We start from the raw sequence: 25,072 nt of genomic DNA, 5'->3' as shown, positions 1-25,072 counted from the left end.
CACACAGGCCCCACGTGTCTCTCCAAGCCTCCCCTCTTCCCCTGCAGTAGTGGCACCTCACTGCAGCAGGTTGGTGCATCTCCAGGCTCAGGGGTGTTTGCTGAGGGCCCGCCCCATGTGGGGAGTGGTGGGGAGGAAGAGAGCAAGGTCATCTCCTGGGGCATGGCTGAGCACAGCCCAGCCGTCCCGCACTACGGGCAGGTCCCTGCTCCCAGGCTGAGGCACACATGCAAGGTGGACACTCCTCCAGCAGCTTCAAGCAGGGACCTTCAGCCCTGTCCCAGTCCCAGGAGTGACCTCATCCTCCTACTCCATCCACAGACAGCTGCTAAAGCCCTGAGTGTCTGTGTTTCTCACAGCCTTCTCACAAGTCTTTCTCCTGGCCCTCCCCACTGCCCAGCACTGCCTCTCAGGTGGCACTCAGTGACCCTTCAGAAGGGCTTTTGGGCTTCCTCAATTGTCCTGGTGCTTATTAGCACCTTCCTGTCTCCTTCCAGAGTGCAGAGGGAGTCTTCTTGTCCATCAGGGGCCCTGTACTGGCTGTGTCTGGGACAGAGTTAGTATCTGCAGAGCAGCCCCTGAGGTGCTGTGTTTCGGATATGTGACCAGAGCAGTGCTGTTAACCCACAGCTCTGGTCGCTGTTTTTGAGCAATGTTTGCAGAGCATCAGGGCCTTCTGTGGCTCACAATTTATGAGTTTTATTTACTTTTGCAATTCTGCCTCCAATTCTTCATGAAGAAAAGAAAGCAGGTGGCCAATAGGTGTTTATCTGCTGGATGCGTTGTGCAAGGAGGTGTCCGTGGTGCCAGGAGATGGAGGTCCGTGAAGCTGCAGGAGCCCTGCTCTCTTGCCTGGCAGATCCCCAGCACACAGTGCCTGTGCCCCGCAGGGCCAGCCCCGCTCCCCAGGCCAGCACAAGAGGCCTGGCCCAGCCACAGAGCAGCCGGCCCTCAGCAGGGGCCTGCACAAAGAGCTTTCCCTTTCCCCATCAGTGCAGGCCCAGCAATGCTGCCCTGCTCTTCCCCAGGGCCATCCCTGCTCCCAGAGAGCCTTGCCCAGGGCAGTGTGTCCATGCTGGCCTGGCCGGCCATTGCTGCTTCCCTCCCCGTGCTCCCCTCAGGGTCCTGAGCTGGCAGTGTTGCTGTGAGAGCCAGGGGCTGTGGTGCCCTGGGATCCCCGCGGGTCTCCCCCCCTGCCCATGCTGCTCAGGGTGGGCAGCAGACCTACGTCCATGGGGATCTCTGCTGCTGAGCCCCTTTCCATCTGCCCTGATGGCTCAGCAGCACAGGGCAGTGCTGGGCAGGACCATGGGGTGCGTCTGAGGGCACAAAGGGCAGGCGAGTGCTGTACCAGACCTGGCCCAGGAGCCTATAAGCAGGGTCTCCACTGTTGCTTTGCAGTCTTACAGGCCTTCACCTGCTGGCTCTCCACCACGTCTTCTGGCATTGCAGAGCCCTCCTTTAGCCCATCGAATCCTCAGATTCCCCTTTTCCTTTACCAGAGCTTTCTTTGGGTACTCATACATTTTATGAGGTTCTAATCACTACCCACTGAGCACCCTGTCCCTGCAGATCTCCTGACATCTCCAGGCTGACATTGACCATCTGACTGACTGCAGTGGGCAGTGTTGTCTATTTGGGCATGTGCTGCCACAAAGGGAGGTCTTGGCCTAGCCCTTGGTTCCTCAGGGACCACCCTGGGACTTTCAGCCTCTGTCCCTCACTCTATGATGAACCCCCAGAATACAGAAGAGCAGGGAGCAACCCCTTGGCTCCATTCCTGATAGCACATTTAGAAGAGGTGTCAAGGCTTCTGGGTTAGCCCTGAGCAAGACCCTCCTGTTACTGTGGTGCTAGCAGGGAGGCAGCTGTGACCCAGGGCTGCACAGTGCCTGCTGCTGCCTGCAGCCACAGGGATGCCACTGCAGAGACAACAGGACTGTCACCAAGGTACACGAGATATCAGGGCTTACCCAGAAAAAAAAGAAGCACAATGTGGAAGCCGAAAGAGAACAGCAGTGAAAAGGCCACGTCCTGATGCTGGCCATGGCTCCAGGGAAGCAGCAGTCCTGACCCGAAGGCAGCAGAGAGGCAGAGCCCAGCGGGCAGAGAGGGGCAGCCCTGAGGGCCACCGGGGCTGCTCCTGCATGTGGCAGCTGGGCTCTTGGTCCTGAGCCCCTCCTGCGTGCTGGGGCTGCTCCCCCAGCTCCAGAGGAGATGGAGAGAGACAGCAGCTCAGACCAATGCATTTCTGTTGGATTCTTTATTGCCTTTATCTACAGAGGAAGCCTGGTTCTATAGGTAAATCTTTCACAAGTAGGAGGCTAAGATTAATATTATTTATATCTGAAACAAGAGTTAGTGAAAATAACAACACAGGCAAATATAAAGAAAAAAAATGTATCTTAAAGTTTTCTGAAAAAATAGGTGTTTCTGATTATAAGCTCAGTGTTATAGTCAAAGGAACAGAAGCAGATGTATTCAAGCTGTGTCCTCACTGCATCCCTTAGTTCCATGTTCTTCATGTTTTAGATAAGTACATTCACTGCTGGAGGCACTGGTGATGGGAAGAGATTGCAGTTGAAACTAATGAAATTGTCCCAGTTTCTTTATTTAAACAAGAATATTGAATGTAAATATATTTGAAATTATCGACTTCATAATAATAATAATAAAATAATAATTAGGAGGCTTAGAATAACATTAAATCAAGGTCACAAGTTATAGGAAATAATAATAAAGAAAATTACTTTCAAGAATTTGCACTAAGAGTGTTTGTTTGCAGAAATCCTATTAGTATTTTATGCACATTATTAATGCTGAAGAAAGAGTTATAAAATAGTTTCCACACTGCATGTTTGAGCTCCTGATTCCTCATGCTGTAAATGAAGGGATTCACTGCTGGAGGCAACACCGAGTAGAGAATAGCCACCATCAGGTCCACGGATGGGGAAGAGATGGAGGGGGGCTTCAGGTAAGCAAATATGGCAGTGCTGACAAAGAGGGAGACCACAGCCAGGTGAGGGAGGCATGTGGAAAAGGCTTTGTGCCGGCCCTGAGAAGAGGGCATTCTCAGCACTGCCCTGAAGATCTGCATATAGGACACCACAATGAAAACAAAACAATTAAAAACTAAAGAAACACTAAACACAAGTGCCCCAGCTTCCCTGAGGTAGGCATCTGAGCAGGAGAGCTTGAGGATGTGGGGGATTTCACAGAAGAACTGGTCCACAGCATTGCCTCGGCAGAGGGGAAGGGAAAATGTGTTGGCCGTGTGCAGGACAGCATTGAGAAAGCCACTGCCCCAGGCAGCTGCTGCCATCTGGGCACAAGCTCTGCTGCCTAGGAGGCTCCCGTAGTGCAGGGGCTTGCAGATGGCAACGTAGCGGTCGTAGGCCATGATAGTGAGAATTGAAAACTCTGAACCAAAGAAGAAGACAAAAAAGAGGACTTGTGCAGCACACCCTTGATAGGAGATGGCCCTGGTGTCCCAGAGGGCATTGGCCATGGCTTTGGGCAGAGTGGTAGAGATGCAGCCCAGGTTGAGGAGGGCGAGGTTGAGCAGGAAGAAATACATGGGGGTGTGGAGGCGGTGGTGGCAGGCTATGGCGCTGAGGATGAGGCTGTTGCCCAGGAGGGCAGCCAGGTAGATGCCCAGGAAGAGCGCGAAGTGCAGGAGCTGCAGCTCACGCGTGTCTGCAAATGCCAGGAGGAGGAACTCGCTCACAGAGCTGCTGTTCATGACTCTCTGACCCAGAAAATGGCTGTCTGTTGAAGAAGAGAAGGCAGAGCAAAATTAGAACAGACTACTTAAACTAAAACCTATTACAGTCTCAGAGTACCCCCAGCCCAAGCCCCTCTTTTTGCAGCAGAACCTCAAAGAGTCTCAAAGCCTACTGCATTGCCCACTGCCCTCCCAGAAACAAGACCCAGCAGGAGACCCTTCCAGGACCTGCAGCTGCATGGCCCTGCAGCCAGGCACTTACCTTTTCAAGGGCTGTGCAGGTTTCTCCTGCAGGCAGCTCTCAGCATCCTCCCACTGCCAACTGCCTCCAAGCCCTCTCTCCTTCTCTTCTCTCCCTGGGCCAGCTGCGGTCAGAGCCCCCAGCCCTGCTGAGCTGTGCAGAGGAGCTACTCCTGGGCACAGCTGTCTCTCTGCACCAGGATCACTTTTGAAATGTGTTTTCTCTGCCCCACGAGCCCGGCCCAGCTCAGCAGCACAGCACCAGCCCAAGGCACTGCAATCACCCCTCTGGGGGCTTTGCTGATGAGCCCACAAACCTCAGGCACTCAGAGACAATTGAAGACATCTCTCCAGAAGTGCAAGTCAGAGGCAAGTTTCCTGCAGTGTCCCCCTGAGGGCCAGCACTGACACAGCCTCCCTTGGAGCTCGTTAGAGCAGAACCCTGGAGGCAGTGAGGACAAGGAGACAAAGGCAATGTGAAGATGACATTGATGTGGAGGAAAACTGGATGTGTGTCACCAAGCACAAAGGCCAGGCCTTGACCTCCAGCCCCTGGGAAGGGTGATCCTTTTCTTCCACACCCTTCTCAGGGCTCTTCATGGGGCAGTAGGAGATGGGGATGTGCATGGCCAAGTGCAGGAGAATGGTACGACCCCTGCCTGGTTCATGGGTGGGGGCGAGGAGGCAATGAGGCCCTGGTGCTTTAATGTGAAGCTGTCTCCTCATAGGCCTCAGTGACAGAGACAACAGCCATAGCCATAGACCTGGGTCCTGTTGGGACTTTGAGCCATTATCATTGCCATTCTCATTGTTCCTCTCCACATGAGGATGTCCTAGTGACTCCCAGAGCTGCACCTCTTTACTGGCTTGTTGTTGGCACTTGTTCGTGTGGTGTCTTAGGGGATCTGAGCTGAGTGATAACTAATCTTCTTGGTGGCCATGCTCCTCGTAAGGCAGCTCTATAGGAAGCTGGCCTGATTCCTGGTGAGCAGGCACCACTGCTCATATGGCATCCCTCGTGGTGCCCAGGCCCTCCTCCACCTCACCACTGCTCACTCAGCAGGATCCCAGTTTGCCCTTATGCGTGGGGTTACTCTTCCTCTGGTGCAAGACTGGGTCCTTCTCCTTGTAAACATCAAGAACATTCTTTAGGCATAATCCTGCAGTTTCTCAACATTCCCCCACACTGATTCTCCTTTCTGTTAACCGTTCATGTCTGCAGGCAGATGCTTCATCCTTTGTGTGACTCTGTTATCTCTGACAAGATAGTAGCATTACGAGCTGCGGGAACGTTTGGATAATACAGGAGTAACAATTGAATGGAACTGCAACACAGAGTCACAGAAAAACAGTGGGTGGAAGGCTTCCAGATTCTACTTTTTCTGTTCTTCATTCTCATGTATGCTGTCAGTTTGTCTGGAGCTGGGTCCTGAATGTTATATGGCTGTGCAGGTCAAAATTAGAAGGGCCAAAGCCCAGCTGCAGCTCCATCTGTCTATGACTCTCAAAGACAATAAAGACTTCTTACAGAAATATTTTAAATAAAGGAGTATTGAGGAGAATCATCATCCTTCATTGGACATGGGGGAAATCTGGTAATGATCTAGAGATAAGGTAAAGGCTGAGGTACTTAATGCCTTCTTTGCCTCAGACTCTAGCAGCAAGACCAGTTGTTCCCCTGGATATTTCTTCTTCCTTGTAGCCAGTGCCAACCATCCATGGTGCACTTTGTGGCAGTTTTTTCTCTCCTCCTCTTTCCTACTACCAAAGTAAACTCCATCAGGGAGGAAACCACTCCTGAAGTAGGCATCCCAACCCAGCAGGCTCCTTGCGGCCTCTCAGCCAAGCAGACACAAGTCACCTCAGCAGCAGCGTCCAAGCCAGGGGCCTGCTGCTGGCCTTGAAGCTTCTTGTGGAGACACAGCCAAGCCTTGTGCCTGCTGCTGTGCAGTCATGGACTCAGGCACAATGGACAGGACAACCCATCCTGGGGCATTCTTTCTGTCTGGGTCCTCCTGGGTGTGTAGGCAGAGGGGATCCCCCAGTCAGCATGCCAAGCAGGTGCCTTCTGCTGGCCTAGCAGGGCCACTGCCAGATGTCAGCCCAAAAGTGCAGCTCCCAGGGAGAAGGCAAGGGTGACCTGCCACCTCCAGACACAAGTGACCTCACAGTCCCTTTCTGTGACACCTTCCTGCAGCTGCCCTATCAACTGCAGAGGCACAAGTAGCCTCACAGTCCCTGCCACTGTGTCGTGGTGTAACCCAGCCGGCAGCTAAACACCACACAGCCATTCGCTCACCCTCCCCCCTCCCTCTCTGGGACGGGGGAGAGAAATGGAAAGTGAAGCCCGTGAGTTGAGATAAAGACAGTTTAATAAGACAGGAAAATAATAATAACAATAATAATAATAATAATACAATGATTATAATAGTACTACTACTAATAATGTGTACAAACACGTGATGCACAATGGAATTGCTCACCAGCCGCTGACCGATGCTCAACGTAACCCCGAGCAGTCCAGCCCCCCTCCCCCGGCTAGCCACCCCTATGTATTGTTTAGCATGACGTCAGATGGTATGGAATACCCCTTTGGCTAGTTTGGGTCACCTGTCCTGGGTCTGTCCCTTCCCAGCTCTTACTGCACCCCCAGCCTGCCCGTTGGCAGGACAGAGCAAGAAGCTGAGATGTCCTTGGCTTGGTATAAGCACTGCTCTGCAACAATGAAAACATCGGGGTGTTATCAGCACTCTTCTCATCCTAAGCCAAAACACAGCATTCCACCAGCTACTAGGAAGAAAATTAATTCTGTTCTAACTGAAACCAGGACATCTATCCACCCCTTATTCCATACCATTTATGTCATGCTCAGGTTACAATCTTTTCACAGAATCACAGAATCACTAGGTTGGAAGAGACCTCAAGATCATCGAGTCCAACCTCTAACCTAACACTAACAGTCCCCACTAAACCATATCCCTAAGCTCTACATCTAAACGTCTTTTGAAGACTTCCAGGGATGGTGACTCCACCACCTCCCTGGGCAGCCTGTTCCAGTGTCTAACAACCCTTTCAGTAACGAAATTCTTCCTAACATCTAACCTAAAACTCCCCTGGCGCAACTTTAGCCCATTCCCCCTCGTCCTGTCACCAGGCACATGGGAGAACAGGCCAACCCCCACCTCGCTACAGCCTACTTTAAGGTATCTGTAGAGAGCAATAAGGTCGCCCCTGAGCCTCCTCTTCTCCAGGCTGAACAAGCCCAGCTCCTTCAGCCGCTCCTCATAGGACATGTTCTCCAGGCCCCTCACCAGCTTCGTCGCCCTTCTTTGGACCCGCTCTAGCACCTCGATGTCCTTCTTGTAGCGAGGGGCCCAAAACTGAACACAGTACTCGAGGTGCGGCCTCACCAGAGCCGAGTACAGGGGGACAATCACCTCCCTAGCCCTGCTGGTCACACTGTTTTTGATACAAGCCAGGATGCCGTTGGCCTTCTTGGCCACCTGAGCACACTGCTGGCTCATATTCAGCCGACTATCCACCATCACTCCCAGGTCCTTCTCTGCCTGGCAGCTCTCCAACCACTCGTCTCCCAGCCTGTAGCTCTGCTTGGGGTTATTGCGCCCCAGGTGCAGGACCCGGCACTTGGCCTTGTTGAACTTCATGCAGTTGACCTCAGCCCATCGGTGCAGCCTATCCAGATCCTCCTGCAGAGCCTTCCTACCCTCGAGCAGATCGACACACACACCTAACTTGGTGTCATCTTCAAACTTACTGAGGGTGCACTCAATGCCCTCGTCCAGATCATTGATGAAGATGTTAAAGAGGACTGGCCCCAGCACCGAGCCCTGGGGGACGCCACTAGTGACTGGCCTCCAACTGGACTTGACTCCATTTACCACAACTCTTTGGGCCCGGCTATCCAGCCAGTTTCTAACCCAACGAAGCGTGCGCCAGTCCAAGTCAAGAGCAGCCAGTTTGTTGAGGAGAATGCTGTGGGAGACGGTGTCAAAAGCCTTGCTGAAGTCAAGGTAGACCACATCCACAGCCTTTCCCTCGTCCACCCAGCGCGTCACTTTGTCATAGAAGGAGGTCAGGTTCGTCAAGCAGGACCTGCCTTCCATAAACCCATGCTGACTGGGCCTGATCGCCTGCTTGCCCTTCAAGTGCCGCATGATGACTCCCAAGAGGATCTGCTCCATGAGCTTCCCTGGTACTGAGGTCAAACTGACCGGCCTGTAGTTCCCCGGGTCAGCCCTCCGGCCCTTCTTGTAGATGGGCGTCACATTTGCTAGCCGCCAGTCAGTTGGGACCTCCCCCGATAGCCAGGACTGCTGATAAATGATGGATAGGGGCTTGGCCAGCTCCTCTGCCAGTTCTCTCAGTACCCTTGGGTGGATCCCATCCGGCCCCATCGACTTGTGCACATCCAAGTGCCGTAGCAGGTCACCAACCAGTTCTTTGTGGATGGTGAGGGCCACATTCTGCTCCCCATCCCCTTCCACCAGCTCAGGGTACTGGGTATCCAGAGAACAACCGGTATTGCCGCTAAAGACTGAGGCAAAGAAGGCATTGAGCACCTCCGCCTTTTCCTCATCTCTTGTAACTAAGTTTCCCCCCGCATCCAGTAAAGGATGGAGATTCTCCCTAGTCCTCCTTTTTGTGTTGATGTATTTATAAAAACGTTTTTTGTTATCTTTAACGGCAGTAGCCTGATTGAGCTCCAGATGAGCTTTGGCCTTCCTAATTTTGTCCCTGCACAGCCTCGCTACATCCTTATAGTCCTCCCTAGTGGCCTGCCCAATTTTCCAAAGATTATAAACCCTCTTTTTTCTCCTAAGCTCAAGCCACAGTTCTCTGTTGAGCCAGGCTGGTCTTCTTCCCCGCTGGCTCATCTTTGGGCACATGGGAACAGACCGCTCCTGCGCCATTAGGATTTCCCTCTTGAAGAGCGCCCAGCCTTCCTGGACCCCTCTGCCCTTCAGAACCGCCTCCCAAGGGATTCCACCAACTAATGTCCTGAGCAGCCCAAAGTCAGCCCTCCGAAAGTCCAATACAGTGGTTTTACTGGTTCCCTTCCTGGCCCTGCCAAGAATAGTGAACTCCACCATTTCGTGGTCACTCTGCCCAAGACAGCTCCCGACAATCACATCCTCCACCAGTCCTTCTCTGTTTGTGAAGAGAAGGTCTAGCAGGGCACCACCCCTGGTTGGTTCACTAATCAGCTGCGTCAGGAAGCTATCTTCCACTTTCTCCAGAAACCTCCTAGACTGCTTTCTCTGGGCTGTGTTGTGCTTCCAGGATATGTCAGGGAAATTGAAATCCCCCACAAGTACAAGCGCTTTAGATTTCGCAACTTCTGTCAGCTGCCTGTAGAACTCCTCATCCATCTCCTCATCCTGGTTCGGCGGTCTATAGCAGACCCCGACCAGGACACTAGCCTTGTTGTCCCTGCCGATCCTAACCCAAAGGGACTCGATCTTGTCATTCCTAGCCTCGAGTTCTACAACATTGAAAGACTCTCTAATATAGAGAGCCACACCGCCACCCCTTCTGTGCTGCCTGTCCCTTCTGAAGAGCCTATAGCCAGGCATCGCAGCACTCCAGTCATGAGACTGGTCCCACCACGTTTCCGTGATGGCAACCAAGTTGTAGCCTGCCTGCTGCACGATGGCTTCCAGCTCCTCCTGTTTGTTACCCATGCTGCATGCATTGGTGTAGATGCACTTCAGCTGGGCCTTTACCTTATCCTCTGGCCTTGCCATTGCTCCCCCTGGCACAGCCCCAACAATCCTTGCTTCAGCCCCATCCCCCTTCTTACCTAGTTTAAAGCCCTATCAATGAGTCCTGCCAGCTCCTGGCCAAGGATCCTTTTTCCCCTAAAGGATAGGGACCCGTCTACGGCCATCAGACCAGGTGCTGAGTAAACTGCCCCATGGTCGAAAAACCCAAGATTTCTGCGTAGGCACCAGCCCCGGAGCCACGTGTTTAACAGGTGGGCTTTCCTTGTCCTCTCCGTACCCCTCCCTGTCAACGTAGGGATGGACGAAAACACCACCTGCACTCCCGCTCCGTCCACTAACCGTCCCAGCCCCCTAAAGTCTCTTTTGATAGCCTTCAGGCTTCTGTCTTCAGTGTCGTCACTGCCCGCCTGGACTATCAGAAGAGGATAATAATCAGAGGGGCATACCAGGTTGGGACGCTATTATCATAGCGTCATCATAGCAAAATTACAGCGTCATAACAGCACCATCTCAGCGTAATCACAGCATCATCACAGCGTCATTACAGCTTGATCGGAGCATCATTACAGTGTCATCACAGCGTCAGAACAGCATCATCACAGCGTCATCAGAACATCATCACAGCATCATCGTAGCATCATAACAGCATCATCACAGCATCATAACAGCATCATCACAGCGTCATCACACGGTCATCAGAGCATCATCACAACGTAATCACAGCATCATCAGAGCGTCTTAGCAGCGTCATCACAACGGCATCACAGAGTAATCAAAGCATCATCACAGTGTAATCGCAGCGTCATCACAGCTTCATCACAGCGTCATTAGAGCATCTACACAGAATAATCACAGCGTCATCACAGCGTCATCACAGCGTCATCAAAGCATCATCAGAGCATCATCACAGCGTAATCACAGCATCAACACAGCATCATCACAGCGTCATCAGAGCCTAATCACAGAATAATCACAGGATCATCACAGAATCATCACAGCGTCATCGCAGTAATAGCAGCATTATTGAGGCGTAATACCAGCATCATCATAACGTCATCATAGTGTTATCACAGCATCATCACAGAGTCACAAGAGTATCATCAGACCATCATCACAGCATCATCATAGTGTCATCACAGAATCATAACAGCATAATTATAGCGTCATCACAGCATCATCACAGCGTCATCCCAGCATCATCACCGCATTATCATAGCGTCATCACAGCATCATCACAGGGTCATCACAGCGTCATCACAGTATCATCACAGCGTCACAAGAGCATCATCATACCATCATCACAGCATCATCATTGTGTCATCACAGCATCATCATAGCATCATCACAGAATCATCACGGCATCATCATAGCATCATCACAGTGTCATCACAGCGTCATCACAGCGTCATCAAAGCATCATCAGAGCATCATCACAGCGTAATCACAGCATCAACACAGCATCATCACAGCGTCATCAGAGCCTAATCACAGAATAATCACAGGATCATCACAGAATCATCACAGCGTCATCGCAGTAATAGCAGCATTATTGAGGCGTAATACCAGCATCATCATAACGTCATCATAGTGTTATCACAGCATCATCACAGAGTCACAAGAGTATCATCAGACCATCATCACAGCATCATCATAGTGTCATCACAGAATCATAACAGCATAATTATAGCGTCATCACAGCATCATTACAGCGTCATCCCAGCATCATCACCGCATTATCATAGCGTCATCACAGCATCATCACAGGGTCATCACAGCGTCATCACAGTATCATCACAGCGTCACAAGAGCATCATCATACCATCATCACAGCATCATCATTGTGTCATCACAGCATCATCATAGCATCATCACAGAATCATCACGGCATCATCATAGCATCATCACAGTGTCATCACAGCGTCATCACGGCATCATTATAGCATCAACAATGCATCATAACAGCGTCATCACAGCTTGATCGCAGCATCATCACAGCGTAATCACAGCGTCATTGCAACGTCATTACAGGATCATCACAGCGTCAGAACAGCATCATCACAGCGTCATCAGAACATCATCATAGAGTCATCACAGCATCATCGTAGCGTCAGAAGAGCATCATCACAGCATCATCACAGAATCATCGCAATGTCATCAAAGCATCATCGCATCATCATAACAGCATCATCACAGCGTCATCACACGGTCATCAGAGCATCATCACAGCGTAATCACAGCATAATCATAGCGTCATCACGGCATCATCAGAGCATCATAACAGCATCATAACAGCGTCATCACACGGTCATCAGAGCATCATCACAGCGTAATCACAGCATAATCATAGCGTCATCACGGCATCATCAGAGCATCATAACAGCATCATAACAGCGTCATCACAGCGTCATCAGAGCGTCATCAGAGCGGAAGCACAGCATCATCACAGTGTCAGCACAGCATCATCACAGTGTCAGCACAGCATCGTCATAGCATCATCACAGCATCATCACAGTGTCATCACAGCATCATCACAGAATCATCACAGCGTCATCACAGCATCATCACAGCATCAACACAGCGTCATAACAGCGTCATCACAGCGGAAGCACAGAATCATCACAGTGCCAGCACAGCATCGTCATAGAGTCATCACAGCATCATCACAGCGTTATCAAAGCATCATCACAGCGTCATCACAGCATCATTATAGCATCAACACAGCATCATAACAGCGTCATCACAGCGTCATCACAGCAGCATCGCAGCGTCATCACAGCATAATCACAGCATCATCATAGCATCATTACAGCATCATAACAGCACCATCTCAGCATCATATCTGCATTATCACAGCGTCATCACAGTGCCATTACAGAGTCATCACAGCGTCATCATAGCGTCATCAGAGAATAATCACAGTGTCAACACAGCATCATCATAGCGTCATCACAATGTAATCACAGCGTCATTATAGCATCATCACAGTGTCATAACAGAATCATCACAGCGTCATCATAGCGTCATCACAGCATCATAACAGCGGCATCACAGCGGCATCACAGCGGCATCACAGCGGCATCACATCATCATCATAGCGTCATTAGAGATTCTACACAGAATAATCACAGCATTATCACAGCGTCATTGCAGAGTCGTAAGAGTATCATCAAAGCATAATCACAGCGTCATCACAGCGTCATCAAAGCATCATAAGAGCATCATCACAGCGTCATCACAGCATCAACACAGCATCATCAGTGTCATCACATCATCATCACAGCGTCACAAGAGCATCATCACAGTATTATCAGAGCGTCATCTCAGCGTCATCACAGAGGCATCACAGCGTCATCACAGCGTCATCGCAGCGTAATCGCAGCATCATAACAGCATCATCATAGTGTCATCACAGCATCATTACAGCATCGTCCCAGCGTCATCACAGCATTATATTAGTGTCACCACAGCATCCTCACAGCGGCATAACAGCGTCATCACAGTATAATCACAGCATCATCACAGCGGCATCGCAGAACCATAACAGCGTCATGACAGCATCATCACAGTGTAATCATAGCATCATAACAGCATCGTCATAGTGTCATCATAGCATCATCATAGTGTCATCTCAGTATCATTACAGCGTCCTAACAGCACAATCAGAGAGTCATCACAGCATAATCACAGCATCATAACAGCGTAATCACAGCGTCATCGCAGCAGCATCACAGCATCATCATAGCATCATCATGGCGTCATCACAGCGTGATCGCAGCATCATCACAGTGTCATCACAGTGTCCTCATTATTTCATTGCGGCTTCCTTGCTGCGTCATCGCAGATACATAACAGTGTCATCAAAGCATCATCACAGCATCATCAGAGCGTCTTAGCAGCGTCATCACAATGGCATCACAGAGTAATCAAAGCATCATCAATGTGTCATCGCAGCGTCATCGCAGCTTCATCACAGCGTCATCACAGTATAATCAGTGTCATCACAGCATCATCACAGCGTCACACGAGCATCATCACAGCATCATAACAGCGTCATCACGGCATCATCATAGCATCATCACAGCGTCTTTGCAGTGTCATCGCAGCGTCATAACAGCATCATCATACCGTCATCACAGCACCATTACAGCATCCTAACAGCACAATCAGAGCGTTATCACAGCATTATCACAGCATCATAACAGCATCATCTCAGTGTCATCACATGTCCTGGTTTCAGTTAGCACAGAATTAATTTTCTTCCTAGTAGCTGGTGGAATGCTGTGTTTTGGCTTAGGATGAGAAGAGTGCTGATAACACCCCGATGCTTTAATTGTTGCAGAGCAGTGCTTATACTAAGCCAAGGACATCTCAGCCTTTTGCTCTGTCCTGCCAACGGGCAGGCTGGGGGTGCAGTAAGAGCTGGGAGGGGACAGACCCAGGACAGGTGACCCAAACTAGCCAAAGGGGTATTCCATCCCATCTGACGTCATGCTAAACAATATATAGGGGTGGCTAGCTGGGGGGAGGGGGCCGGACTGCTCGGGGTTAGGCTGGGCATCGGTCAGCGGGTGGTGAGCAATTGCATTGTGCATCACTTGTTTGTACATACTATTGTTACTTTCCTATTATCACCATTGTATTATTATTGTTATTATTTTATTATTATTTTGTTATTATTATTTTCCTGTCTTATTAAACTGTCTTTATCTCAACTCACGGGCTTCACTTTCCATTTCTCTCCCCCGTCCCAGAGAGGGAGGGGGGAGGGTGAGCGAATGGCTGTGTGGTGTTTAGCTGCCGGCCGGGTTAAACCACGACAGTCTTTTTGGCGCCCAACGTGGGGCTCGAAAGGTTGAGATAACGGCAGATCTGACCAGAGTGTGTTAAACTAAAATTGGTGTAAGGATTAGACCTGCTTAATAGTCACTTGTCATGATGCTGATTGCTTTAATCTCAACTCTGCTGCGCCTGTTTTCCAAATTGAGTATTATAGTACATTATTTTCCGTATTTGCTCTCTGTCGTGTTGTTTATCCTCTCCGGGCCCTGGTTTCAGATCATTATGGTGCTGTGTGTTGTAGCAATGGCTTATGAGACGATGAAATATGTGGTCATGACTCTAACTTGTTATTTGTATTCAGTAACATCGTCGACTCTGTACTTTGGAAACTGTATCTTGGAAACTATTAGCAATTATACCTATTGTCCTCCCCACCTGAACCAACCAGTGCCCACCGACCAAAAGAGAACACTTGGGAGAAACTTTCTGAAAAGGTTCACCAACTTGAAGAGAGATTATTCTCCTCCGCACCTGTACAAAGCAGTGTCTCAGCTGTCAGGGGTAGGTGTTCACCCACACAAGGAAGACGATATGGTGGGTACTCACCCCGTGCCACCCTGTGGTTTTACTTACGAGACCATGGAGAGGACATGAGAAAATGGGATGGAAAATCTACCGCGACCCTAGAGGCACGGGTACGTGAGTTGCAAAAGAAAACAATCAGGAAAAAAGGATTCTCCGAAAAGTTTGCTGCTCCAACTTCCAGCAGACAATCCTTCAAACACAGAAACGAAGAAGATTCTGACCAGGATTAGGGGGGCCCTGCCTCCAGCCAGGGGGAGGAAAGGGACAATCGAGTTTATTGGACTGTGTGGATTCGATGGCCTGGCACATCACGCGCACAGAAGTATAAGGCTTTAGTAGACACCGGTGCACAATGTACTATAATGCCATCGAGCTATAAAGGACCAGAGCCCATCTATATTTGTGGAGTGACAGGAGGATCTCAGCAGTTGACTGTATTGGAGGCTGAAGTGAGTCTGACTGGGAATGAGTGGGAAAAGCACCGCATTGTGACTGGCCCGGATGCTCCATGTATCCTTGGCATAGACTATCTTAGAAGAGGATATTGCAAGGACCCAAAAGGGTTCCGGTGGGCTTTTGGTATAGCTGCCTTAGAGACAGAGGGCATTAAACAATTATCTACCTTGCCTGGTCTCTCAGAGGACCCCTCTGTTGTGGGGTTGCTGAGGGTCGAAGAACAGCAAGTGCCAATCGCTACCACAACTGTGCACCGGCGGCAATATCGCACTAACCGAGACTCCCTGATTCCCATCCATAAGCTAATTCGTCAATTGGAGAGCCAAGGAGTGATCAGCAAGACCCATTCACCTTTCAATAGCCCCATATGGCCAGTGCGAAAGTCTAATGGCGAGTGGAGACTAACAGTGGACTATCGTGGCCTGAACGAAGTCACGCCACCACTGAGTGCTGCAGTGCCGGACATGCTGGAACTTCAGTATGAACTTGAATCGAGGGCAGCCAAGTGGTACGCCACAATTGATATCGCTAATGCATTTTTCTCCATCCCTCTAGCAGCAGAGTGCAGGCCACAATTTGCCTTCACTTGGAGGGGAGTCCAATATACTTGGAATAGGCAGCCCCAGGGGTGGAAACACAGCCCTACCATTTGCCATGGGCTGATCCAGTCTGCGCTAGAGCAGGGGGAAGCTCCTGAACACCTGCAGTACATCGATGACATTATTGTGTGGGGTGACACAGCAGAGGAAGTTTTCGAGAAAGGGAAGAAAATAGTCCAAATCCTTCTGAAAGCCGGTTTTGCCATAAAACAGAATAAAGTCAAAGGACCTGCACGAGAGATCCAGTTTTTAGGAATAAAATGGCAAGATGGACGTCGTCAAATCCCAATGGATGTGATCAACAAAATAACAGCTATGTCTCCACCAACTAACAAAAAAGAAACACAGACTTTCCTAGGTGTTGTGGGGTTTTGGAGAATGCACATCCCAAATTACAGTCTGATTGTAAACCCGCTCTACCAAGTAACCCGTAAGAAGAATGAGTTTGAATGGGGCCCTGAACAACGACAAGCCTTTGAACAAATCAAGCAGGAAATAGTCCATGCAGTAGCCCTTGGGCCAGTTCGAACAGGACCAGATGTAAAGAATGTGCTCTACACTGCAGCCGGGGAGAACGGCCCCACCTGGAGCCTCTGGCAGAAAGAACCTGGGGAAACTCGAGGTCGGCCCCTGGGGTTTTGGAGTCGGGGATACAGAGGATCTGAGGCCCGCTATACTCCAACTGAAAAGGAGATATTGGCAGCATATGAAGGAGTTCGATCTGCTTCGGAGGTGGTCGGTACTGAAGCGCAGCTCCTCCTAGCACCCCGATTGCCGGTACTAGGCTGGATGTTCAAGGGAAGGGTCCCCTCTACGCATCATGCAACTGATGCTACATGGAGCAAGTGGGTTGCACTGATTACTCAGCGGGCTCGAATAGGAAACCCCAGTCGCCCAGGAATATTGGAAGTGATCATGGACTGGCCAGAAGGCAAATACTTTGGGATATCATCAGAGGAGGAGGTGGGTCGTGCTGAAGAAGCCCCACTGTACAACCAGTTGTCAGAGAATGAAAAGAAATATGCCCTGTTCACTGATGGGTCCTGTCGTATTGTGGGGAAGCATCGGAGATGGAAGGCTGCTGTATGGAGTCCTACGCGACGAGTTGCAGAAGCTGCTGAGGGAGAAGGTGAATCGAGTCAGTTTGCAGAAGTGAAAGCCATTCAGCTGGCTTTAGACATTGCTGAACGAGAAAAATGGCCAGTTCTCTATCTCTACACCGATTCATGGATGGTAGCAAATGCCCTGTGGGGATGGTTACAGCAATGGAAGCTCATCCGGAGATCTGCCCGGAGGCAGGATAGTTGTGGGTGGCAGGGAGTATGGGTGGATATGGGCAGGCATCTAGAGCAGTTGGCACCCCCAGTGTGTTGGAAATTCACCCCTGAACAATGGCAAAATCCTCAAAAACTGGCAGAATGCTTGAAAAAAAGGTGTCATGATTCTGGCAGTTCTAAAGTAACACAAATCATTGTAACGTGCTGGGGCCTGGCTCATGCCTATCGAGCTGCCATTGATACTGCTATCAACTTAGTGACAGACCCTGCGGCCACTCCAAGCCCTGTGACAGATCCAACGGCCACTGTGACCCCTACGGTGGACTCGGCAGCCGCTCCAGATCCGGTTCCTGCAGCCACTCCAGATCCGGTTCCTGCAGCCGCTCCAGATCCAGCTCCTGCAGCCGCTCCAGATCCAGCTCCTGCAGCCGCCCCAGCTCCAGCTCCTGCAGCCGCTCCAGCTCCAGCTCCTGCAGCCGCTCCAGCTCCAGCTCCTGCAGCCGCTCCAGTCCCAGTTCCTGCAGCCGCCCCAGCTCCAGCTCCTGCAGCCGCTCCAGTTCCAGTTCCTGCAGCCGCTCCAGTCCCAGTTCCTGCAGTCGCTCCAGTTCCAGCTCCGGCGCTACTCCAGTCCCAGTTCCTGCAACTGCTCCAGTCCCAGCTCCTGAAGCTGCTCCAGCTCCAGCTCCTGAAGCCGCTCCAGCTCCAGTTCCTACTGCTGCTCCAGTCCCAGCTCCTGCAACTGCTCCAGCTCCAGCTCCAGCTCCTGTAGCCGCTACAGCTCCTGTGGCCGTGTCAGAGAAACGAGCTGTAGCAGTGCAAGTTGACCCTGCAGAGGGTATTCCAATCCCTGTAACGGGGTCAGAGAAACGAGCTGTAGCAGTGCAAGCTGACCCTGCAGAGGGCATTCCAACCCCTGTGGCAGACCCTGTAACAAAGTCAGAGAAACGAGCAGTAGCAGTGCAAGCTGCCCCTATAGAGAAGGTGAAAATATGGTATAGAAATTCAAGTCGTTTAGAACGCAGAGAGTCTTCTGCCAATCCAAGCATAATCACAGTGTCATCATAGCATAATCGTAGTGTCATCACAGCATCATCACGGCTTCATCATAGCGTCATCACAGGGTCATCACAGCATCATCGCAGCGTCATCACAGCATCATCACGGCTTCATCATAGCGTCATCACAGGGTCATCACAGCATCATCGCAGCGTCATCACAGCATCATCATAGCATCATTACCGCATCATAACAGCATCATCTCAGCATCGTATCTGCATTATCACAGCGTCATCACAGTGCCATTACAGAGTCATCACAGCATCATCATAGCGTCATCAGAGAATAATCAAAGTGTCAACACAGCATCATCACAGCGTCATCACAGAATCATCGCAATGTCATCACAGCGTCATCGCATCATCATAACATCACCATCACAGCGTCATCACACGGTCATCAGAGCATCATCACAACGTAATCACAGCATAATCATAGCGTCATAACAGCATCATCAGAGAGTCATAACAGCGTCATCACAGCATCGTCATAGAGTCATCACAACATCATCAAAACGTCATCACAGCGTCATAATAGCGTTATCACAGCATCATCACATCATCATCACTGCGTCATCACAGCGTCATCACAATATAATAAGTGTCATCACAGCGTCATCACAGCATCAAAACTGCATCATCATAGTGTCATCACAGCGTCATCACGGCATCATCATAGCATCATCACAGCGTCTTTGCAGTGTCATCGCAGCGTCATCACGGCATCATCATACCATAATCACAGCATCATTACAGCATCCTAACAGCACAATCAGAGCGTTATCTCAGCATTATCACAGCATCATAACAGCGTCATCTCAGTGTCATCACAGCATCATTATAGCATCTACACAGCATCATAACAGCATCATCACAGCGTCATCACAGCATCATCGCAGCGTCATAACAGCATCATCACAGCATCATCATAGCATCATTACAGCATCATAACAGCACCATCTCAGCATCATATCTGCATTATCACAGCGTCATCACATTGCCATTACAAAGTCATCACAGCATCATCATAGTGTCATCAGAGAATAATCACAGCGTCAACACAGCATCATCATAGCGTCATCACAGCATCATCACAGCGTCATTACAGCTTGATCGCAGCATCATCACAGCGTCATTGCAATGTCATTACAGGATCATCACAGCGTCAGAACAGCATCATCACAGCGTCATCAGAACATCATCATAGCGTCATCACAGCATCATCGCATCATCCTAACAGCATCATCACAGCGTCATCACAGCATAATCATAGCGTCATCACGGCATCATCACAGCATCATCACAGAATCATAACAGCATAATCATAGCGTCATCACAGCGTCCTCACAGCATCATCACAGAATCATCACAGCGTCATCACAGCGGCATTGCAGCGTCATCACAGAATCATCACAACGTCATCACAGATTCATCACAGCGTCATTACAGCGGAAGCACAGAATCATCACAGTGTCAGCACAGCATCGTCATAGAGTCATCACAGCATCATCACAACGTTATCATAGCATCATCAGAGCGTCATCACAGCGTCATTAGAGCATCTACACAGAATAATCACAGCGTCATCACAGCAACATCGCAGGAATTGCAGCATTATTGCAGCGTAATACCAGCATCATCATAACTTAATCATAGTGTCATCACAGCGCCATAACAGTGTTATAAATGGCTCAGGATTCAAATTAGGATTAAATAAAAAAATAGGATTTATTAGAAGAATATAAAGGAATAGAGGTAAGCAAACAGCGCTGGGTGCACCAGGAGTCTCTGCTCCACCAGGACGCACACCAGTTACATCAAGCAGCTGATTTTTATGCACCTAGACTAATACATATTCATTACTACTTCTAAAAAAAATAGATTATTATAATTAGCTTCCAGGGTCCAGTCCCTCCTACTGGAGCATGCGCATCAGTTTCCTCTGGGGGGTCTCTAGGGGTCTTTCATGCTGAAGGCTCGTAGTCTTCCTCTCCCCCTTTGTACTCACTTGGCACCATTCCAAGTTTATGGAACACTTTCTGCAGGTCTTGTCTCCCAACCGTCCTTCAGCTTCTTTTTTCTTCCTCTTAATCTCTTGCCCCCCCCTGGCCAGATACCAAGGATCCTCATAGTATCCCATAACAGTCACTAGTTGTTATCAGTTGTTCTGAAACTCCCAGACATCAAACACAAACAGCTTTCTTATTTGACGCTTCACGAGTAATTAAAACATTCTTCCCCAGCCGTTCACAGATACATCTATAGCAGTGTTAAGTTAATCTCGAAGAAGACAGGAAAAAAGGCTGTAACTGTTAGAAATAGAAGTCCGGAATAACAAAAGCAAACAGGTTCATAAATTTAAGGAGTGTTTTCTGAAGACGTGATAAATTGACTAGAATGAGGGGGAGACTGGGACACACTGCATCTGTGGTTCAGGAATTAAATTGCCAGTGCAGGATCCAGAGGCAGACAGGATTCAAACAGAATTGTTCTTTATGGACATGAATTGTTAACACATTCCTCACAGTGACCTGCCACCTCCAGACACAAGTGACCTCACAGTCCCTTTCTGTGACACCTTCCTGCTGCTGCCCTATCAGCTGCAGAGACAGAAGTGACCTCACAGTCCCTGCCACAGTCACATTCCTCCTGCTGGGGCATGAGATCCTCAGGCAGAGCTGAGCTCCTCAGAGCACTCCCACCCATCTCCTCCTTGTGGCCCACAAACTGATCACACCCATGGTCCCTGACATCCATCTTTGAATGCCATGTTACTGCAGAGCAGCCTCACGGTTCCTGCCTTGCCCCTAGGGAAAAATAACCTAAATTTAAAGGTTAGGAAAAGGGTTAAAGGGGAGGAGGTTAATGCACAGGAAGACAGGCTTTGGATTTTAGTTGTTCATTTATGGCATTAGGGAGTACACCAAACTTTTCTAGGTTAGTGATTAAGCAAATTTTTAGTAGGAGGGTTTGGTGTTCTGCTTGGGGTGTCAGGTCTGTGGTTAAGGTATGTGCAAGCTCTTTGGTTTAGCATTTTGTTTAGATCTGCAAGAATACTAGAGTTAATTAGAGCATTTTAATGCTAGTGTTAAGGGCAGGGATCAGGCTGAGCAAGAGCGTAAAGGTAATGGAAAAGGGTTTGGGACTAATTTTATCTTCAAGGGTTATTTTGTTCAAAAATTAGAGTAGTGGATTCCTGTCAGTGTGTGGCGTGGCATTTAGATTTAGGTATTAATGTTACAGGTCAGAATAGGGTAAGGGCCTCAAATGACTGCTTTAAGTCAGCTTTATGATGGAATCACAGCAACCTCTCAATTCCTTCAGTCCCCCAAGGGGCCAAGCACCTAAAGCTAAGGTTAGGAGATGGGTTGAATCTGAGGAGGTTAACACACAGGAACAGGGGCTTTGACTGCTCGTTATTCAGGTTTGGGATCAGTGGGTAGGACTCACCTTGCTGGGCTAGAGATTAAGCAAAGATTTATTGGGTGGGTTTGGTGTTCTGTTTAGGGTGTGACATCTCTGGTTAGGGTATGGGTAAACTGTTTGCTTTAAGGTTTTGTTTAGGTCTGCCAAGAAGTCTAGGGGTAAATAGAGCACTTAGAAGCAAGTGTTAAGGGCAGGGTTCAAGGTAACCGATGGAGTAAGGGTAAGAGGCTATGGACTAAGTTCTGTGGATACTTCAGTGGATACTGTAAAGTCAAACATTAGAGTAGTGAATTCCTGTCAGGATGTAGAGTAATATTTAGATTTATGAATTCAGGTTATTGGCTGAAAGAGGGGAAGGATCTCATATGACTGTTTTAAGTCACTGCTTCAGTGACTTAATATGACTGCAGCAGCATCAGTATAACCTGAACACTTTTACCTCTACAAAATCCTTAATTTCTGCTGGCTGAATCCCTATTCCCTCCCTCAAATCTCACATCTCTGTTAGGGTTTAGGGATTAGGGACTAGAGTTTTCCCGGGTTAGGCATAGTGCACAGTCTTGGGGTATTCGGGTCCATATTTAGCCCTAAAGGGCTGGCCTGAGTGCTAAGGTTAAATAGAGTATTTCAATCCTAGTGATAAGGACAAGGATTAGGGTGAGAGAGAGGTAAATGGTAAAGGCTTGAGGTTTGAGCTTTGGCTTTAGTAGAAGGTTTGAGGTTAAGCAGGAGAGTAGTGGATTACAGTCAAGGTGAGGAGTAGCAGTTAGGGGTTAGATACACAGTAAGAGTTTGAAGGGAGTATTTTCAGAGTCAGTGTTGCAGCAGCATCAGTATTACCTGAACCCCCTTACCTTTTCACAATTGTTAATTTATGATGGCCAAGCCATCCAATGGATCCAGGGTAACTTTTAATCCAGGGTAATTTTTAATCTAGGGTAACTTTTCCCAGGTCCTCATGCATGCTTCAGTTTCCCACAGGCATCTTGGAAGCAATGGCCACGTCTGTGTAGAAAACTTAAAACAGCCCTGAAGGATAACTTCAGACAAAAGCTGACACCTCTGACATGACAACTCTTATCCAAGACCTCTTCCTCTTTGGGGCCTACCAGGTACTTTTGAAGAGTGGATCTCACAGCCTACAGTGCAAAGCAGGTGTCTTCTGCTGGCCTGTCACAGGCACTGGCACATGTGAGCCTAATGGCAGAGATCTGCCAGGACTCAAGGGATGACCTGTCGGCTACTTCAGAAAGAGCTCAACTCACAATCCTCTTTATGGACATTCACTGAGGTCTGGATTAGGAATTTCTGAAGCATGACTGACCTCATAATACCATACCTACAAAACACCCCCTATTTGGCCCAGGACCTGCCCACCTAGAAGTAATCTGGCTGTGATCCTTGGAGTACTGCTGCTGGGCTCCCAGTTTCTCTGCTGCTCAGGAGCCAGTTCTGTGCCAGTCCTGTGAGGTGTTAAGGCAGGAGGGACCTTGCAGGCAATGTTCCAGCCCCGTGCCTGTTGGCAGTCTCTCAGTTCCTTGTGCACAGTGAATATCACGCTCACATCCAGAAGCCTGATGCTGGGCTAGAAGACACTCAGGGGAACCGCCCTCGCAGCCCCAGCCCCAGCCTGAACCCCAGCTGGCGGTGCTGCTCTGCAGAGTGAGGGGGCTGTGGTGCCTGGGGCACGGGGGGCACTCTGCAGGGCCGTGCTGGGCAGGCTGGGAGGCAGACCCAGCTCATGGGGTCACTGCCATTGCCCCAGGACTGCAAGGAATCACTCACTGGACTTCTCTGTTGAGCCCAGGAGACAGCAGTGAATGGAGCCCACAGAGCATGAGCCTGTCCGAGGTGGACTGAGCAGAGCTCATGTGCTTAATCTGCTGTGAGCAGGAAGAGGAGAGCTCTGCAGCTCCAGGGCAAGCAGCAGTTCATCAAAGGAGTGTGGCAAGTGATTCCTTGCAGCCCTGGGGCAATGGCAGTGACCCCATGAGCAGGGTCTGCCTCCCAGCCTGCCCAGCACGGCCCTGCAGATTGCCCCAGGGCACTGGGCATCACAGCTTCCTTGCTCTGCAGAGCAGCACTGCCAGCTGGGGTTCGGGCTGGGGCTGGGACTGGGGCTGAGAGGGCGCTTCCCCCGAGTGTCTTGTAGCCCAGCTTTAGTCTTCTGGACTTCAGTGTGATCTTCACTGTGCACAGGGAGCTGAGAGATTGCCAACAGGCACGGGGCTGCAACATTGCCTGCAAGGTCCCTCCTGCCCTAGCACCTCCCAGGACTGGCACAGAACTGGCTCCTGTATGTCAGAGAGGCTGGGAGCCCAGAGGCTTGAATGATGAAAACCAGATCACTTGTACGTGGGCTGCATCTGGGCCAAAAGGGAGTATTTTGTAGGGGTGGTATTAGGAGGGCAGTGTTGCCTCAGAAGCTTTAGGTCCAGTAGGAAGCTAATGGCTGTTAAGTGGCTGTGAGTTGACTTCTTTCTGAAGTAGCCGACAGGTCACCCCTTGACTCTTGGCTGGGATCTGTGCCTTTAGGCCCACATCTGCTGGTCTCCATGACAGGACAGCGGATGCAGCTGCTCTGCACACAGTTTGTGAGATCCCCTCTTCCTAAGCACCTGGTATGCCCCATAAAGGAAGAGGTCTTGAATAGGTGTTGTCTTGTCAGAGGTATCAGTTTTTGCCTGAACTCATCCTTCAGGGCTGCTTTTGTGGTGTTGCAGAGCTGCTGGGCATATTGAGAAGGGTGCTCCTAGAGACTTTTCCTTCCTTCTCCAGACTTAAAGCAGATGTGTAAGGCTCTAGTCTAACCTGTAATATTAATACCTAAACCTAAATGCCACTCCACAACCTGACAGGAATCCACTGCTCTAATTTTTGACCAAAATATCCCTTGAAGAAGAAATTAGTCCATAAACATTTTCCATTACCATTACGCTAAGGCTCACCCTGATCCCTGCCCTGATCTAGCATTAAAATGCCCTATTTCTCCCAAGTCTTCTTGCAGACTGAAACAAAACCCTCAATGAAAGAGCTTGCCCATACCCTAATTACATATCTGACACCCCAAGATGAACACCAAACCCTCCTACTAAAAATTTGATTGATCTCTATCAGAGAAAGGTGAGACTTAACCCTAATCCCATATATGAACATCAAACACCCAAAGCCCCGGTTCTTGTGCATT

General features: G+C 49.6%; 2 protein-coding genes across 2 annotated transcripts in view; one reads left to right on the top strand and one right to left on the bottom strand.

Moving 5' to 3' along the window:
- Nucleotides 1-25,072, top strand: part of LOC137846905 (uncharacterized) — a 426,139-nt gene that overhangs the window by 156,754 nt on the left and 244,313 nt on the right. The gene's annotated exons all lie outside the window — the stretch shown is intronic.
- On the bottom strand, nucleotides 2,753-3,577 carry LOC137846908 (olfactory receptor 14C36-like). The gene has a single exon (XM_068665015.1). It carries the CDS (start codon nucleotides 3,575-3,577, stop codon nucleotides 2,753-2,755), a length of 825 nt encoding a protein of 274 aa, XP_068521116.1.

Source organism: Anas acuta, chromosome W (assembly GCF_963932015.1).
Source record: "Anas acuta chromosome W, bAnaAcu1.1, whole genome shotgun sequence".
Taxonomy (NCBI): domain Eukaryota; kingdom Metazoa; phylum Chordata; class Aves; order Anseriformes; family Anatidae; genus Anas; species Anas acuta.
Note: the sequence above shows the minus strand (reverse complement) of the source record. Positions and strands in the feature narration are given on the sequence as shown.

Bases quoted from the DNA above. Each gene is read 5' to 3' on its own strand.
- LOC137846908 (XM_068665015.1), bottom strand. From the start codon at position 3,577: ATGTATTTCTTCCTGCTCAACCTCGCCCTCCTCAACCTGGGCTGCATC.